This window comes from Dendrobates tinctorius, unplaced genomic scaffold (genome assembly GCF_039654945.1).
Source record: "Dendrobates tinctorius isolate UK_male_01 unplaced genomic scaffold, ASM3965494v1 ptg000001l, whole genome shotgun sequence".
NCBI lineage: Eukaryota > Metazoa > Chordata > Amphibia > Anura > Dendrobatidae > Dendrobates > Dendrobates tinctorius.
Window position 1 is genome coordinate 5,342,298 of NW_027361669.1, and position 19,564 is coordinate 5,361,861.

Sequence of the window (19,564 nt, forward strand, 5' to 3'; positions counted from 1 at the left end):
AAATACCTCAGCAGCTGCGGGGGCTTCTGTGGAGAATGCCCCCGATGTGATTGTTCCTGCAGCTGAAGCCATGGAGAGTGGTGAAAGCAGGAGTGGATCCAGGTTGCGGAGGCCAAGAGAAGCTTATTCCCCACCGCCCCCTACCCCTCGCAGACACCGTGCTGCAGTGAGGAGGTCCCCTGTGGAGGCTCAGCGGGCCAGGGCCCCATCTAGAAGCAGAAATGACAGGAGGAGAGGATCTCGTTCTCCATCACGTGACTCTGGCGCCATCTTGTGTTCGGCCAGGGAATTGCAACCTCAGGAGAGGCTTATTGAGAGAAGAGATGAGTGTGTTCTGCCACAGGCTGAAGCACAAGCCCAGGTTCTGCAAGTACCCGCGGGAAGAGGAGATGTTGGAGTTGTTTGTCGCTACGCCCGAGCTCATTCTAGCCAAGGGCAGACTGGGGCTGCCAGAGGATCAGAAGCCCCGGATCTGGCTGCGGTGTGGATGCCTCATGATCTTCAGGCTGAGGTTCAGCCTCCACCTAGGTGCCGGACCTCTTCGACTTCACAGGAACCGAACATGGAACGACCTGCTACTGGTGGTGAGATTGACGCTTTTTCTTCTCTTAATGCAGATAGGGCTTCTCCTGATTTTGTTCAGGACTTAGTTAACAGGGTTGTGGCGGAAGTTAGAAGTTCAATGGGGGTTAATTCTCAGATGTTACCCTCAGCTGTCGGAGCTGTGGGGGTGGATGAATCCCTTTACCGCGAGGCTATGACCTGCGATGTCTCCCCTTTGGGCTTCCATCTCAGTCAGACAGTCAAAGATAAAATATGGAATAAGGAGTATGTTGACATTTTCTCATTGCTGCCTGGTGGGAAGGATTATGGCTCTCAGCTTGAGAGGAAAGAAGCAGACGGCGATGAGAAGAAGAAATCTTTTAAATCTTTTCATATGTGGCTTCAGGCCTTCAATATTTTTGCCGCTGTTTTAGGGGAAAAACATCCCTCGCTATGCAGTGGGCTGTTTCAGCACTCAGACTCTATCTTGGAGGCTTACAAAAGCTTTGGAGGGGTCGCATGGCTTCATTATGATGAAGCGTTTCGTCAGAAAATGGCCGTGCACCCCTCGCTGGCGTGGGGTACTAAGGATGTGGGCCTTTGGCTCAACCTTATGCTGCCTCAGAGGTCCTCAGGACCTAAACAGCAAAGCAGCTTGCCTTTGAAAAAGGGTTTCTGCTTTGCCTTTAATGACTATGTGTAAGTGGCAGGCAAACTGTCGGTTTCGCCACGAGTGCTCCTTTTGCGGCGTCAGTCACCCCGCAGCAAAATGTTTTAAGAAGGCAAATCAGCTGTCTCAGCAGCCACAAGGTGGAGGGAGGGACTCAATTTTCAAGAGCTCGGACACCTGTGAAGGTACTAAATATGGTCCCGTGGTTGGACCGTTACCCCGACCACAAGAAGGCCGAGTTAATCAGTAAAGGTTTTTTGTTTGTTTTTTTTGTACCTGGTTTTTCTGGTATTGGTTGTACGGTCTCAGGTAATTTGTCTTCAGTGCGTTCGTTTTCCTCTGAGGTTCGGGCTCATATTGAAAAGGAGTTGTCTTTGGATTGGATCGCGGGTCCGTTTTTAGAGCCTCCGTTTTCAGGTTTTCGGGTATCCCCTTTGGGTGCCGTACCCAAGAGGGATTCGCATGCGGTAAGAGTGATTCATCATCTTTCTTATCCAAAAGGATCGTCATTGAATGATCAAGTCGATCCGTCGGAGTTTCCGGTTTCATACACGCCGTTTGATGTAGCAGTGGACGCGCTGCGTCGGTTTGGCCGTTTCACTCTTTTGGCTAAGGCGGACATCAAGTCGGCTTTTCGTCTTCTCCCGGTCAGTCCAGAGGGTTTTAATTTGTTGGGTTTTTCGTTCGACAATTTGTTTTATTTTGATAAAGGTCTCCCGATGGGTTTCTCGCTCTCTTGTTTTTACTTTGAATCTTTTTCGACGTTTTTTGGAATGGGCGACTTTTGAGGAAGCGAATTGCGGGTTTATTTTACATTATTTGGATGATTTTTTGTTTTTCGGTACGGAGATTTCGGGAGATTGCTTTAAACTGCTGGATACTTTTCAGCGTTTAATGGAGTTTTTTGGTGTTCCTCTGGCGCCTGAGAAAACAGTTGGTCCTTGTACGTGTCTGGAATTCTTAGGTGTGATTTTAGATTCTTCCGCGATGGAATTGAGGCTTCCTCAGGACAAAGTTCAAAAACTGGTTTCCCTGATTGATTCTTTGCTGCTTAAGAAAAAAGCTACTTTGAGAGAATTCCAATCTCTTTTGGGATCTTTGAATTTTGCCCTGAGGATCTTGCCAATGGCTAGAGCATTTTCCCGTCGTCTGTATGACAGTATTAAAGGTGTTCATGGTGCAGGCGATCATATTCGGTTAACAGCGGAGCTTCGTTCGGATCTTGGTGTTTGGAGGAAATTCCTGGTGTCCTTTAATGGGATTAGTGTAATGCAAGAGGATTTTGTGGACTCCGACGCATTGTCGGTTTTTATTCGTTCTTTTCCTTCCTCTGGTTTTGGGAGCTGTTTTTGTTCCACGTGGGATTCATGGTCGTGGCCGTCGGAATGGGTGTCTTCTGGAATTGTTTCTGGCTCTGCTCTCCTGGAAGTGTTCGCAGTATTGGTATTGTTGACGCGGTGGGGTGAATGTTTAGCTAATAAACGTGTCCGGGTTAGGCTTGAGTTGGTTGGTTCGGTCTTTGCGATTAACACTTTGGCTACTAAATGCAGTTTCATGCCTAGGGTTTTGAGGGAGTTGGTTTTGACCTGTCTTTTGCATAACATTTGGATAAAGGCTTCTTTGCATCAGGAGCAAGGTAAATTTTTTGGTGGTTTTGTCTCACGACAGCGTTTGGAAGACTTTGTGTCAACATCCAAGGATGGAGCGAGAAAGTGTCCCTTGCCCGCAATCCTTGTGGGGTGTGATGGGGATATCATCCAGTCACTGATACTTAATTCTCTGGCTCCTTCGACTTGGTGTTCTTATTCAGCATCTTGGTCTGATTGGAAGATGTTCCGTTCAGTACATAATTGTCATTGTTTGTCCTACGACGCTAGTTTAACCCTAGCCTTCTTGCAAGAAAAGGTAAATTCTGGTGTCCGTTCTTCCGGTCTCCATCGGATTTTGGCTGGGATCTCCTTTTTCATGCAACTTTACGGTCGGACGTCTTTACATGGGCTTTTTCCGGTGCGCCAATTTCTAAAGGGTTTAAGGAAAGCGAATTTTCGTCCGGACTGTAGACGGCCTATATCAGTGGAGCTGCTGATGCGATTATGGGACACTTTGCCCAAGGTCTGTTTCGATTCATTCGAAACTTGCTTATTCCGGACGTGCTTTGTTTTTGCATTTTTTGGCGCGTTTCGGGTTTGCGAGCTGGTCGCCTTGAACAAGGTTTCGCCGTCAGGTTTACGGGTCTCTGACGTTAACGTTTATTTTTCGTCGGTCATTATTCGGCTCCGTCGTTCCAAAACAGATCAACTGGGTAAAGGCGTGTTGATTCGGCTTGGGGCCGTTCCAGATTCTCCGCTTTGCCCTAAGGCAAACTTGGTACGTTGGTTTTCTTTCCGCCCTAAAGTCAATGGCCCATTATTTTTGCACGGCTCTTTGGAGCCGGTCACGAAATTCCAATTTGGTGTTTTACTTAAGAAATGTTTGCTATTTTGGGGTCTGGGACACTTAAGAATTACCCCACATTCTTTTAGGATCGGGGCCGCAACTGAAGCGGCCCGTCTTGGGCTGTCAGAAGACAGGATTAAACGTCTGGGAAGGTGGGAATCTAATAGAGAGGAATTGTATATTTGTCCTGACCTGGCATTCACGGTTTAATTTTTGTTCTTTTGTTATAAGTCCAAGGACTATATGGATAGTAGGACATTCTTACGTTCATTGGGCTCATCGTAGAGCAAGTTTTTGGCCTTATACAAACAATTTGTCTTTCGATCCGGCTACCGTCCGTATTTTTTGGCATGGCGTTCGTGGCTTGCGCTGGGGGGATCTGTGCCAGCTTATTAGAGAGCTCTCATCCTCCTGTCCTCTTCCCGATCTGTTGATTGTTCATCTCTCGGGGAACGATTTGGGTAAGATCCGGACTTGGGATTTGTTTTGGTTAATGCAGAGGGATATGAATTTACTCCGTTCTATGTTTCCCGGGACTTTTCTGGTTTTTTCCGAAGTCGTTCCCCGTTTGATCTGGAATGGTGGCCCGTTAGGTTTTGTGAACGGTATCAGGAAGAGGATTAACAGGAGGATGGAAAGATTCATGTCTAGTCTAGGTTTTTTCTCTTTTCGCCATTTGGATTTGGAAGGCTTTTTGCCGGGCCTGTATCGTCCAGATGGTGTTCATCTGGGGGACATAGGCCTCGATATCTTTAATTTGGGCCTCCAGACGGTTGTGGAGCAGTGGCTGGTTGTTTTGGGGGTGGTCAGCCATTCGTGATGTCTGCCCGTTTGGGTAAGATTGCTCTTTTCAATGAGCGAATTTTGGTTATCGGATTAATAAAGGAATTATTTATGGAATTATTTATTAAAGAATTAATTATTTGGTGGATTTTGTTTTTTCCCATGGATTTCAGTAACCCTTAATAAAGTTTACATGGCCACTTTTCTCCACTTATGTCTGGATGTCTCAATTATTAATTATAGAGTATTTAAGTTTTGTTGGGTCCTATGTTGCCATGTCAAAGCAGTGGACCCTTGTCCGATGGTTACATGGCATCATGGACCTGTTTTTATTTGGGTTGGGTAGTTTAAGGTTTAATGCTGTCTCTAAGTTTCTTCTTTCAGGTTCTGAGGAATTGTTTTATTAATTGGCTGGTTATTAACCAATAAGAAATCGAGTTGTGTGAATTGACCCGGTAACGGACTTTGATTGGTCTGCCTTTTCGGCGGGAGTAAAGGACTATATATACTAGAACCTGAGGTGATTTCATCACTTTTCAACTTTGAAGTTAAGAAGATGCCCGCCCGCCCTCCCCAATTTTATGTATTTCTCTCTTTTTCCGTCATGAAAACTTTATTAGAGTTGGGTAAGATTGCTCTTTTCAATGAGCGAATTTTGGCTATCGGATTAATAAAGGAATTATTTATGGAATTATTTATTAAAGAATTAATTATTTGGTGGATTTTGGTTTTTCCCATGGATTTCAGTAACCCTTAATAAAGTTTACATGGCCACTTTTCTCCACTTATGTCTGGATGTCTCAATTATTAATTATAGAGTATTTAAGTTTTGTTGGGTCCTATGTTGCCATGCGGACTGTAAAATGCGGATCCTACAGCAAAAAAAAAAAAAAAAACGTTGCAGGGTCCGTCTAGGCATGCCAGCGGACGCAAACATTTTGGCGGATCCGCAAAAAAACGGATCCAACGGATGGCCATCTGTCAAGATCCGCCGGTACTGCAACTCAATGGGGAAAAAAACGGATCCGCCAAAAAAAATGGCGGATCCGTTTTTTTTTCAAAAACTGGCGGATTTTGACTGATGGTCAAAAACGGAAGTGTGAAACAGGCCTAACCAGGAGTGGGTGATAAATCCAGAAGAGGTGACATGTTTCTATTATACTTTTCCTCCGATTGTTCCACTACTGGATTTGGATTGCAAATACTGAGGTAAAAAATTGACCAAATACTGAACGTGTGAACACGGCACAAATACTGAGGTAAAATACTGACCAAATACTGAACGTGTGAACACGGCACAAATACTGAGGTAAAAAACTGACCAAATACTGAACATAGCACAAATTCTGAGGTAAAAAACTGACCAAATAGTGAACGTGTGAATGTGGCCTGAAACTAGTTTCAAAAGCTGCAACAGCGTTTTGTGGTGGATTTCTCTGCAGAATTGGTTGCGTATTTCTCGTATTGCATAGTCATATCCTCAAAAAGTGAAACGTGAGTTGGGAGCATACATGAGGGAGTACAAGCCACATGTGGCTCAGGTAATTGTTATATACTGTATCTACCTTGCCTGTGAGCCTTCGATGCTTGATTTGATGTAAAATATGATCCATATGTAGGAAGTTATTACTAAGCTACCATTGCAGAACTTGTATTCCTTGCATCTTTTCTATGGGACTTTATAAAGGTAAGCACTTAGCAAATATTTTTTATGTATCATTGAATGCATGGATACTTTTTTTTTTTTTCTTTTTTTCAAATAACTTATGCACCATTGAGAAAGTTCTGAACTATATTACTATCCACAGTCTATTTTTAATAAATGGAGCCCTTAATATCTGACCATTATTCCCATGTATGAGCAATAATTACATATACTCCCCCTCGAGTTTTGTTAACCTCACGATTTACAGTATTTTTTATTGGGTTTAATCATGTAACTAATACTAGAATAAAGATTGATTAGCAATACATTTTGGTTGTGGTAGTTACTTTTATATACATTTAATATCTGTAGCACGTCTAGAAATGGCAGCAGAATAATTACACGGTTTGTGAATGGGGTTTGTTAAAATCACTGGGGGGCTGTCAAATAAAAAACATGAATACTTAAAGGTGGGGGGGCTGCGGGAATAAAGTTAGAATAAAAATTGGCTACTTCTGTCTGGGTGACAAGTCCAATTTAAATGTAATGTAGATCTTTGCATTTTGTAAAGATCCAATACAATTCCATGGTAATCTTTTGTGACATCTGGGTGTGCAAGCCACCAGCCATGGTGCCCAACTTATCAATAAAGCAGTACAGAGGTTACAAAATGACCTAGCATATACTAATAACTACCAATGGAGCCTGACCCATGATGGTTCCCACAAGTACTGTTATATGTAGAGAACGAACAGTGAGGGGTTACACCTTCCCCAGATCATGAAGAAACATGAAAATTAAAAAGGGGCTGTGCATCTATATATATATATTTATTTTTTTTTTTTTTTTAAGAAAAAGCCCAGCATATATTATGTATTGTCACTTTTTTGTTTGCTTACACCATGCTGAACTATTTCTTAAAAAAAGGGAACTTTACATTTTAAAGGCACACACCTACCAATCCTGCATTCTGCTGATCTCCGTGCTTCTGCTTGCAACAGGAAAAGGCATTTGACCACTGCAGGCAATTACTGGCAGTTACTGTGGCCAGTGACTAATTGCATCAGTCCCGTTCGCAGAACCATATCTGGATTTACAGAGTCCGCTTCTGTACATCCCGTTGTGGTCATACGGACATGCGACCACTGCTGACATTTACTGGACAGAGTGGTGACCAACATCACCAAAGTGGCCAGTGATTGTCAGCAGAAATCACATATCCATCCTGCCGGAAGAGACAGTCGGGGTAACAAGGCATCACTAGTATATCATAGGTCAGTATAATATTTTTAAAACATTCCAAGGAATTTTTTTATTTCATAGTGGTGGAAAAAATCATTAGAGCTTCCAAGGAAAGCCTTTGGTAGGAAAATATATGGGCAATCCTTCCAGCAGGTGATCCTACCGGTGAGTAAAGAGCCGGCTGTAGTTACATTACAGAAATATTAGCGGATGCAACAGTGATAAAAGCAGAGTTACACATGGATGTGAGATCTTACCTCTTCGTCGTTTCCTCTTTTCTCCATCTTCCCCAATCTCTCCATCCTCCTCGTCATCGTCATCTGTACCAGTGTCATCAGAGCCGGAGATTTCCTCTCCTAAATGAGCAGATTGAATCCCCAATAAGTTTAACACTCAGCACTCCATGTGCAGTACGGTTTGCCACATGTTTATGAGAAATTATCAGATATCCGTTTACTTTTTACCTTCTTCAAGTTTCTTTTTAAGCTCTTCAATTTCTTTTTGAAACTGACGCAAAAGTGCGTCTTTGGGATCCTCATTAATCCTGGCTTTATTCTTGATATTTTTCGCTCTGTTAGCGTAACGCAGAGTGCTGATCGTCTCATCGTAATTGTAGTCTGCTGGGCCAATGTTTGCACACTGAACACAGAAGGAGGTTAAAAAAATGCTTATTAAAAAAATATATTACAGTAAATAATACATTTACTTGTTTGTTTTTTGGCTATACATTGCCCTTTGGCCAAATTGGGCAGGCACCCTTTAAAATTGCAGAAGCAAAGTATATTGCAATTTTCGTCTTTCCTTCACATGCCTGAAGTCGGTGTTCACGAGCATCTGTGGGATTCAGAAGAACGTGTCTGACAGACTCCCGGGCATGCGCAGAGTCACCGCAAACTACAAAGGCATAGGTCCATTATAAGGCAGAACTGTTCTGTGCATGGCGGACTCCTTTAGGATTTCACCCACTCATGGGAATGTGCAGAGAAAGCACTTAAAAACGTGAAAAATTGAAATAGAAAAGTGAGGTTTGCCCAAACAATGGGGGTTGCCTAAATTCCTAGACATGCCATGTTACTGATGTGCATTTTTAAGATTAACCTGGCCAATAGCAGCATCTAGTGGCCAATAGTGTAGTTACAGTTTCGCAACAAAAATGGTAGACTATGAACTTTTTCTAGCAAGCAAAATCGTTAATTATTTTCTAACACACTTTACCAACATGCCAAAGGGTGGTGTGAACTACACAGAACGCTGCAAGCACGCAGAAGATGCAGAAGTTGGCTGTAAGACACAGCCAGACTCCCCATAGAGAAGACAGATGGTAACACACCATCTCTGCCTTCCTGATCGCTGTATACACAGCACTTAATCTGGGTCCAGAGGGAGCAATGTAACAGAATCTTAGGAGACATATCACCTCTGCAGTGCAGCCAAGGAGTTGAATTTTCCCTGTAATGTGGGCTAACATAAAAGCCAGCTACAAAAAAAAAACAAAACTGAAATTTAACCCCTTCACCCCCAAGGGTGGTTTGCACGTTCATGACCGGGCCAATTTTTACAATTCTGACCACTGTACCTTTATGAGGTCATAACTCTGGAACGCTTCCATGGATCCCGGTGATTCTGACATTGTTTTCTCGGGACATATTGTACTTCATGTTAGTGGTAAAATTTCATTCAAATAACTTGCGTTTATTTGTGAGAAAAACGGAAATTTGGCGAAAATTTTGAAAATTTCGCAATTTTCCAACTTTGAATTTTTATGCCCTTAAATCACAGAGATACGGCACACAAAAAACTTGATAAGTAACATTTCCCACATGTTTACTTTACATCAGCACAATTTTGGAACCAAAATTTTTTTTTGTTAGGAAGTTATAAGGATTAAAAGTTGACCAGCGATTTCTCATTTTTACAACACCATTTTATTTTTAGGACCACATCACATTTGAAGCCACTTTGAGGGGTCTATATGATAGAAAATACCCAAAAGTGACACCATTCTAAAAACTGCACCCCTTAAAGTGCTCAAAACCACATTCAAGAAGTTTATTAACCCTTTAGGTGCGTCACAGGAATTTTTTTGAATATTTAAAAAAAAAAATGAACATCTAACTTTTTTTCATAAAAAAAATACTTCAGGTTCAATTTTTTTTTATTTTACCAAGGGTAACAGGAGAAATTGGACTGCAAAAGTTATTGTGCAATTTGTCCTGAGTACGCAGATACCTGATATGTTGGGGGGAACCACTGTTTCGGTGCATGGCAGAGCTCAGAATGGAAGGAGCGCCGTTTGACTTTTTCAATGCAAAATTGGCTGGAATTCAGATTGGACGCCATGTCACGTTTGGAGAGTCCCTGATGTACCTAAACAGTGGAAACCCCCTACAAGTGACCCCATTTTGGAAACTAGACCCCCAAGGAACTTATCTAGATATGTGGTGAGAACTTTGAACCCACAAGGGCTTTACAGAAGTTTATAACGTACAGCGGTACAATTAAAAAATCATATTTTTTCCACAAAAATGATCTTTTCACCCCAATTTTTATTTTCCCAAGGGTAACAGGACCCTAAAAGTTATTGTGCAAATTGTCCTGAGTATGCTGATACCCCACATGTGGGGGTAAACCACTATTTGGGCGCATGGCAGAGCTCGGAAGGGAAGCAGCGCCATTTGACGTTTTTGGCTGGAATTGAGATCGGACACCATGTCGCGTTTGGAAAACCCCTGATGTACCAAAACAGTGGAAACCCCCCACAAATGACACCATTTTGGAAACTAGACCCCCTAAGGAACTTATCTAGATGTGTGGTGAGCACTTTGACCCCCCCAGTGCTTCACAGACATTTATAATGCCCGGGCGTGAAAATAAATAATTCGTATTTTTTCCACAAACATGATCTTTTAGTCACCATTTTTTTTATTTTCCCAAGGGTACCAGGAGAAATTGGACCCCAAAAGTCGTTGTCCAATTTGTCCTGAGTATGCTGATACCCCATATGTGGGAGAAAACTACTGTATGGGCACACGTCGGGGCTCGGAAGGGAAGTAGTGACGTTTTGGAATGCAGACTTTGATGGAATGGTCTGCGGGTGTCATGTTGCCTTTGGAGAGCCCCTAATGTACCTAAACAGTGGAAACCCCCCACAAATGACCCCATTTTGGACACTAGACCCCCCACGGAACTTATCTAGATGTGTGGTGAGCACTTTGAACCCCCAAGTGCTTCACAGAAGTTTATAACACTCGGACGTGAAAATAAAAAAATCATTTTTTTCCACAAAAATGATATTTTTGCCCCCAATTTTTTATTTTCCTAAGGGTAACAGGAGAAATTGGACCCCAAAAATTGTTTTGCAATTTGTCCTGAGTAGGCTGATACCCTACATGTGGGGGTAAAACACTGTTTGGGCGCATGGCAGAGCTTGGAAGGGAAGGAGCACCATTTGACTTTTTCAACTCAGAATTGGCTGGAATTGAGATCAGACGCCATGTTGCATTTGGAGAGCCCCTGATGTGCCCAAACAGTGGAAACCCCCAATTATAACTCCAACCCTAACCCCAACACACCCCTAACCCTAATCTGAGCCCTAACCCTAGCCCTAACCCTAGCCCTAACCCTAAGGCTGTGTGCACACGCTGCGGATTTTGCTGCGGCTCCGCAGCGGTCTTGGCTGCTGCGGACCCGCAGCAGTTTCTGCTGCGGTGTACAGTACCATGATTCCCTATGGGAATCAAAAACCGCAGTGCAGACGTGCGGAATTTTCCGCGCGGATTATCTGCGGTTTTCAATCCGCAGAAAGAATTGACATGTCAATTCTTTCTGCGGATTCTCCTGCGGTTTGCCATCTCCTCTATTGAGGAGATGAAAAACCGCAGGACAAAACCGCAGAGCAATCCGCAGGTAAAACCGCAGGTCTTTTGACCTGGGGTTTCACCTGCGGATTTTACAGAATCCACGCGGATGAATCCGCACCTAATCCGCCGCGTGTGCACACAGCCTTACCCTAACGGGAAAATGGAGATAAATACTTTTTTTTTAATTTTATTATTTTTCCCTAACTAAGGGGGTGATAACGGGGGGTTGATTTACTATTTATGGCGGTTTTTATATTTGGCAGCTGTCGCACGCTAAAAGACGCTTTTTATTGTAAAAATAGTTTTTGCATCACCACATATTGAGAGCTATAATTTTTCTGTATTTTGACCCACCGAGTCATGTGAGGTCTTATTTTTTGCGGGACGAGTTGACGTTTTTATTGGTACCATTTTCGGGCACGTGACATTTTTTGATCGCTTTTTATTCCTATTTTTGGTACGCAGAATGAACAAAAACCAGCGTTTCATGAATTTCTTTTGGGGGGGTGTGTTTACACCGTTCCGCGTGCGGTAAAATTGATAAAGCGGTTTTATTCTTCGGGTCAGTACGGTTACAGCGATACCTCATTTAGGTCGTTTTTTTATGTTTTTGTCGGTTTTATGCAATGAAAACTATTTTATATAAAAAAATAATTATTTTTGCATCGCTTTATTCTGCGAGCTATAACTTTTTTATTTTTTCGCTGATGATGCTGTTTTGTGGCTCGTTTTTTGCGGGACAAGATGACGTTTTCAGCGGTACCATGGATATTTAAATGCGTCTTTTTGATCGCGCGTTATTACACTTTTTGTTTGGCGGTATGATAATAAATTATTATTTTTTGCTTCGTTTTTTATTTTTAGTTTTTAAGGGGTTCGCTAAAGGGGTTAACTAATGGGACAGTTTTATAGGGCGGGTCATTACGGACGCGGCGATACCTAATATGTGTACTTTTATTGTGTTTTTTTATTATTTCCAAAAAATGGATTTATTGGGGGGGATATTTTTTTTTTTTTCCCAATTTATTTGGCGATTTTTTTTAAATTATTTTAACACTTTTTTTATTTTTTTTTTTTACTTTATTAAATAGTCCCAGGTGGGACATCACTGTCCTGTGACAGATCGCTGATCTGTCACATCACAGATCACTGTGACAGATCAGCGATCTGACACAGGCACTGCAAAAGGCTTCCTCATGCCTGCGCTTTGCAGGCACTGAGGAAGCCAGCTTCCTCAGGCCCCCGAAGGCCCCCGTCGCCATCTTGGATTCGGGGGCCTGGAGGAAAGGAGCCCCCCGCAGCAGCGCTGCACATTGCGCTGCCGTGGGGGGCTCAGGGAAGCACAGAGGGAGCCCCCTCTCTGCCGATGCTTCCCTTTAACCCCCGGTACACCGCGATCATGTTTGATCGCGGTGTGCAAGGGGTTAACGTGTCGGGGGCGGTCCGTGACCGCCCCTGACACATTGTGCCGGGTGTCAGCTGTGATAATCAGCTGACACCCGGCCGCGATCAGCGGCGCTCACCACGTGGGCGCCGCTGATCGCGCCGACGTACTATCCCGTCCATGGGCATAGGGGCCCAGGTCCCATGGACGGGATAGTACGTCGGATGGCAGAAAGGGGTTAAGAAAAAAAAAAAAAAAAAACACCCAAACATATGTCCAATAAATAAGATAATTGTAACAACATGGGTAGCACAATTTAATTTTAGTGACAAGTAGCAAAAAAAATAATATATAGGCTCTGTATTTGAATATCCAAACAAGAGAAAAACTACAAAGTTCTTAAACATCACTAAAAAAAAAAAAAAAAAAAAAAAAACGGTTCTGATACTGAATGGGGAAAACGGACTGGCCTTGAAAGGAATCTGTCAGTAGGATTGGTGACTGAATGCAAAACACGATGTTAAGCCCATTCATACCCCCTTCCCAAGCTATAAACATCTGCCCCCAGCCGTCGGCTTTCCCTCTGCTGGTTACAAAAATTATGCGGGAGCCCACACCATTTTTTTTCATAAAAATAATCTTTTATTAATTAAATACATGTACAGTAGGCTGCACACATACTTAAGCCCATTCATGCACTTAAACCCATTCATACCAAATATCACAGGTTTGGATTTGGACAACAGGGCTTTACAAACCTAAACCAGATTGGTCTTTAGGATGAATTCCATTGCTCCTAAAGGTCTTAAAAGGAATCTGTCAGAAGGTTTTTGCTATGGAATCCAACAGCTGCTTGATTTAGCACAGAGAGCCTAACGCCAGTGATGTGTCACTTACTGGGCTGCATTGTGTAGTTTGATTGAATCCCTTTTTTCTCTGTTGTAGATGTAGCAGTGTCCATAATGCTGAACTGTGTATAACCGCACCCACATCCCTGATTGTACTGTGTACACAGGAAGCTACCATTGTAAGAAGCTGCCAATAAGTGGTGGTGGCAGGGTTTTGTTTCATCGATTAGCTGGACTGCCGTGCACGCTACGCCTAGACAGGCAACCTCCTGCTGATAAAACACTAATTGTATTGAAATTAAAGCCAGTTGCTGAGCAAGTGACAAATCCATGGAATATTTTTTTCCCTTCTGTTACATAAAACGTCCTCCAAGAGATCATAAAATATTGCAATCAGTGCCCATTCCTCTATTCTCTACACAACAATCATTGAGCATTATGCTGACTAATGAAGACAAGACAGAAGTAGTTATAAACCGCTTCCATCATCTCCCCATGGTCCTCAGATGTCAGAATCCAATGGCTGTATGCCGCTACCCAAGTCACTCCTCGTTCACCCATAAGAAGGTGGCCAGTACATGAGTCAATACTCTCATTCTCTGTAGAAGATCTGCAAAATGGCGGAGCTCTAGCATTTCTGCATTGCTCACTTATATAGAGAATAGAAGGATATGAGCAACTACGTTTTTTCCCCAAAAAACAGAGGCCTAAATCTAATGTATAGTTAGACTGCAGAATTCCCTTAGAAGCCTGGGATATGTCCGCCTTGTTTCAAGTACGTAAGGAGAAAGATGCCTACCATCATGGTCTTGGAGTTTCCTCCCAGAGAATCCTGAAGCAGTCGGGTCAGTTTGGAGTTCCTGTACGGTACGTGAGTGCTTTTTCCATCAACCAAGGCAGAGATGACATTACCCAGTGTGGAAAGGGACAAGTTGATTTTTGTGGCTTCTTTCAGTCTTTGTCCGGTTGCTCCAGTCTTGGCTTGCCTTTCTGAGCCCTGAGAAAGCAAAATATGTATAGATTAATGAGATATAAATCTTATATAAAGAGGAATTATCCAATAACATGCCTGCCCTGAACAGAAAGCCTGCCTCGCTGCTATTCCAGTAAGCAGAGAGAAAAAGAACACTTTCTGTAATACGTTTTCGGCTCTCAGCTGGATTACACTTGACAACAGGCAGGGAAAGGAAAATAAGACAGAAAGGAGACAGCTAGTGGTCAGCATTTAACATTTTTCAGCCTAAAAATCCTCCAAATACAATGCAGTTTTGTTAGTCAATGCATTGGCCATTCCATGAGCCTATTGAAATGACATGGACCATATTTATGTTACCATTCCATAATGTTCTAAGAACATTTTAGCATATAAAATTAAATGAAGAACCAGTCAAGACAAAAATATATTCCTACCGCCAGGTCTACAAGATGCAGCTTCCCCATTCGCACATGGATATTGCCATCCGCACCTTTCTCACTGCACTCGATGGTAATGGTGAATATGGCGTGTGAGCGGGAGCTGTGCTCATTCATGTTTGTGGCGCCAACCGAACCTGGGGAAATAAAAGAACATTGCACTCTTACAATTCATGAGCATGAAACAGTTCTCCTCCAGTTATGGGCTCTGCGGGGTTACTTTCATTACACAGGAGATGGATCCCTGCTCTCTTAAAGCCATAAAATATAAAAGTATATCAGTAAGCCCTTTATACTCCGATCATGAGCACATCTCAAAGTCACTATATGCAAGAGGACAACCCCTTTAAAGAGGTTCTATTTAGATACAAGCCAAACACACATGGAAAGTTCTATGACATTCTAATGTACTTTGTGTATCGATACTTCACCTTAATAATAATAACAACTTTATTTCTATAGCGCCGACATATTCCGTAGCACTTTACATTATAGAGGGGACTTCTACAGACAATAGACATTACAGCATAGCACAGCATAGCAATAAACACAGACCAAAACAGATACCAAGAGGAATGAGGGCCCTGCTCGCAAGCTTACAATCTATGAGGAAAAAGGGGAGACACGAAAGGTGGATGGTAACAGTTGCTTTTATTGTTTGGACCATCCCTAGTGTAAGAATCGGGTGTTCCTGTTGCTGCATGAACCAGTTAACAGTCTAAATATGTAACAGTACAGACACAGAGGGCTATTAAATGCAAAAAGCATGTGAGAACATTATGCGAGGAACCTGGTTATGGTAAAAAATTTTGAAATGAGCCACACAGGGATATTTAGGTTAATGCGTTGAGGCGATAGGCCAGTCTGAACAAATGCGTTTTTAAGGCACGCTTAAAACTGTGGGGATTAATCGTACTAGCCTGGGTAGTGCATTCCAAAGAATTGGCGCGGCACGTGAAAAGTCTTGGAGACGGGAGTGGGAGGTTCTGATTAATGAGGATGTTAACCTCAGATCATTAGCAGAACGGAGGGCACGGGTAGGGTGGTAGGCTGAGACGAGGGAGGAGATGTAGGGTGGTGCTGAGCCATGAAGAGCTTTGTGGGTGAGGGTAATAAGTTTGTACTGGATTCTGGAGTGGATGGGTAACCAGTGTAATGACTTGCACAAGGTAGAAGCATCGGTGTAACGATTAGTGAGGAATATGATCCTGGCTGCAGCATTCAGGACGGATTGGAGGGGGGAGAGTTTGGTAAAAGGGAGATCGATTAGTGGAGAGTTACAATAGTCCAGACGAGAATGAATAAGAGAAACAGTAAGAGTTTTGCAGAGTTGAAAGTAAGAAAGGGTCAAATTCTAGAAATGTTTTTGAGGTGCAGATAACAAGAGTGAGCCAGTGATAGGATGTGGGGGGTGAATGAAAGCTCGGAATCAAGTATGACCCCAAGACAGCGGGCCTGTTGCTGGGGAGTAATGGTGGAACCACACACGGAAATGGCAATGTTGGGCATAGGTAGGTTAGTAGAGGGAGGAAACACGTGGAGTTCAGTTTTTGACAGGTTCAGTTTCAGATAGAGGGAGGACTTGATGTTAGAGATAGCGGTAAGACAATCACTGGTGTTTTCCAAAAAGGCAGGTGTGATATCAGGAGAAGAAAAGTGTATAATTGGGTGTCAACAGCATAGAGCTGGTACTGTAACCCAAATCTACTGATTGCTTGACCAAATAGGGGCAGTATACAAAGAGAAGAGGAGGGGGCCTAGAACCGATCCTTGAGGAACCCCAACAGTAAGGGGAAGATGAGAGGAGGAGAAGCCAGCAAAAGATACAGTAAAGTAGCGGTTAGAGAGATAGGAGGAGAACCAAGAGAGAACGGTGTCCTTGAGGCCAATGCAAGGAGCATAGTGAGGAGGAGCTGATGATCCACAGTGTTGAATGCTGTGGAGAGATCCAAGAGAATTAGCATGGAGTAGTGACCATTAGATTTAGCTGTTAGAAGATCATTAGACACTTTAGTGAGGGCAGTTTCAGTAGAGTGAAGAGAGCGGAAACCGGATTGTAGAGGGTCAAGGAGAGAGTTGTCTGAGAGATGGCGGATAAGACGGGAGTAGACCAGGCGTTCCAGGAGTTTAGAGATGAACGGAAGATTAGAGACAGGTCTATAGTTAGCGGCACAGTTTTGGTAGAGGGATGGTTTTTTAAGTAATGGCTGTATGATGATATGCTTAAATGAGGAAGGAAAGATATCGGAAGAGAGTGAGAGGTTAAATATTTTAGCTAGGTGAGTGGTGACAACACGGGAAAGGGACTGGAGGAGATGTGATGGAATGGGGTCACTGGTGTGAGTGGTAGGGCGAAAAGATGAAAGGAGCTTGCTTATTTCTTCTGTTACTGGTTCACCTTGTTTAAGATACTCATTTGTGGCGGCAGAGGGTCACCCAGGCCGGAGGCGGAGGGTCGCCCAGGCTGGCAGCTGGAGGGAAAGGAAACCCAGGCTCGCAGTTGAGAGAGGGAAAGAAGGTAAGTAGCTAGCACCAATCTCAGCTGACCAGCGGATAAAACTGTCTACAGAGTAGACAGTACTGTGAAATAAATAGGAAAACATACCTGTCTTTAACTATTTATCACCAATCAGAAGGAATGGTGTTGCACATCTGTAGTTGTGACACACTGACCGTGCGACCTAAGATTGGACTCTGGGTTGTGGCCAAAGCAGGAATGTAGCCGTAACCCAACATGACAGCAAGAGGTGGAGAATGACAAATTACTAATTAAGCTTCGAATTGAACAGTCATGTACTACAGATTGGTTGCTTAGGAAGCACTGAGAGAACATCTCTATTAAAAGAGAGCAGAGGTACAGCGGAAATGGCCACAGTTAGCAACTAGGTCTCAGTATTTGTTGCTGAACCGAAATTTTGAAAATGCCCACATCCTGTAAGTCGGTGCTCCAGACATTAATCACAAGCAAGACTTACGATTTTTGTGTCCCAATGTCATGATCCGGTCCATATCGTCAGCGTTATTCACCACATATCCAGATAGGTCTTTGATGTAAACACCGACATCAGGTCGCTCTTTAACCTAAGACAATGCGGTTCTCATGAATAGGAGTCTTTGGAATGAAAGTGCCATTAGAGCATTAAAGAATAGCTCAGCCAAGGACGGTGATCGAGTGCTCCTATATCAATCTATGCTGCATGTCTCCAGATGATCTCTCAGCTCTCCTGAGAATAAGGAGCATCACTTCTTAGAACATATTATTTCGCTCATTGACAACTGGGCGTTACCAGTTGTGGGTGTGTCTCTACAGAGTGTCCAATCAGTGTAAACCATCTAAGGGCATACCCTTTTAGACAAGGAAAATAGTTGTCAATTCAATGACACATTTCTCGGAGGTTGCCACCATACAGGCTTACTTAGGCTACAATATCATGGAAAAGTAAAAAAGCATCCATTGAATATCTAGGTTTGTTTGGTTTTTTTTTAATGACAAATTTTACACAAAGTCTTCCGGCCCGGTCTACCACATACATTTTAACATTAATTACTTGCAATGTGGTTGCTGGCCACAGTTTTTTCAAGTCTCAAAAAGAAAAAAAAAGTCATACTCCCGAATCTAAATTGGTCCGATATCAAATATAATATGCTGTCATAAAGATAACACATTAAGGGCACTTCTTATGCTTTCCTTACCTCCAGCCTTTGTGTTTGGTCCTTCCCAAGTAAGTCCCGTACCTCCTCATTATAAATTTCCAAGTAAGACACTCTCACCAGAAACCTAGAAAACAAATATCAAGCTGAAAAAAATGCAGTATAAACAGCAAGCAGAACAAACAAAAAAAAAAAAAAAAAAAAAAAGACACCTGGACCTACTACAGGTATCGGGGAATAATGACAATCTCCTTATATCCTGACACCTGTAGAAGGTCCAGAGCATTGTGTGACAAACGCTATCCCATAATGACCTTCATGGTTCCCTCACTCCTCTCCCAGTACTATAATGAAAAGAAGCGACAGAAGCAAAGTGTTCTCAGAGCTGTCAAGTGAGACAAACTATTACCAGACACTGCAGAAAAAGACAGTGCTTCTGTGGGTGGGAGGGGAAGTTTTCTTTTTCTCTCTCAATGATTTGCCTTCTTACGATTGGGCAGTGGAATAGAAGGGAAAAGTAAACTGTCCTCTTGGTAGAAGGGACAATTTGCATATTGGGCAAAGTAAAATGTATTACCCCCAAGGATTCCGTATGGAAAATAAAAATGTAATCCGCACTTTAGTTTAGTCACTTTAACTACAAGGAAGTATTTATTTTTGGGTTGTCTAAACCTGTGTGTTCCCTAAGAAGTAAAATTAAAATTGGTACACAATGAGTAAAAGAAAGCATGTCTAACATAAGTTTATGTATTTTATCTTTATGTATTTTTCCAACTTATACATATTGGTTTATTAGAGGAGTTCCCTATTAGTCAGCTAATCGACTTCACAATATAAAACCTTAAGGGTTCTTGGGTCTTGTTTTTTTTTTTTTTTAAAAGATAGTTTAAAAGTCAACTTGTCTCAGCTGACCTTTCTTCACAAACTGACCAGCTCTCCAGTCCATACAATGGTTTCTGGTGGAGGAGCATGTGACCAGCCCTGCACAGTAGTTAGCACTGTTCCCCGATGCAGAGTGCTCAAGACCGCTCTCATCATTGTCTTCTTACGCTGCGATCAACGCTAGCAGGGGAGAATGTTGAGAGTTAT

The 19,564-nt window shown here is 42.8% G+C and overlaps 1 protein-coding gene across 2 annotated transcripts in view; it reads right to left on the bottom strand.

Moving 5' to 3' along the window:
* KIF3A (kinesin family member 3A) overlaps window positions 1-19,564 on the bottom strand; it is a 100,921-nt gene that overhangs the window by 74,536 nt on the left and 6,821 nt on the right. For both annotated transcript variants that reach the window (XM_073555778.1, XM_073555248.1), the window contains exons 4-9: window positions 18,518-18,602; window positions 17,800-17,905; window positions 14,822-14,961; window positions 14,211-14,408; window positions 7,784-7,958; window positions 7,577-7,675 (exon numbers count right to left, since the gene is read on the bottom strand). In XM_073555778.1, coding sequence (XP_073411879.1) covers window positions 7,577-7,675; window positions 7,784-7,958; window positions 14,211-14,408; window positions 14,822-14,961; window positions 17,800-17,905; window positions 18,518-18,602 — 803 coding nt within the window. The remainder of the gene's footprint in view (window positions 1-7,576; window positions 7,676-7,783; window positions 7,959-14,210; window positions 14,409-14,821; window positions 14,962-17,799; window positions 17,906-18,517; window positions 18,603-19,564) is intronic.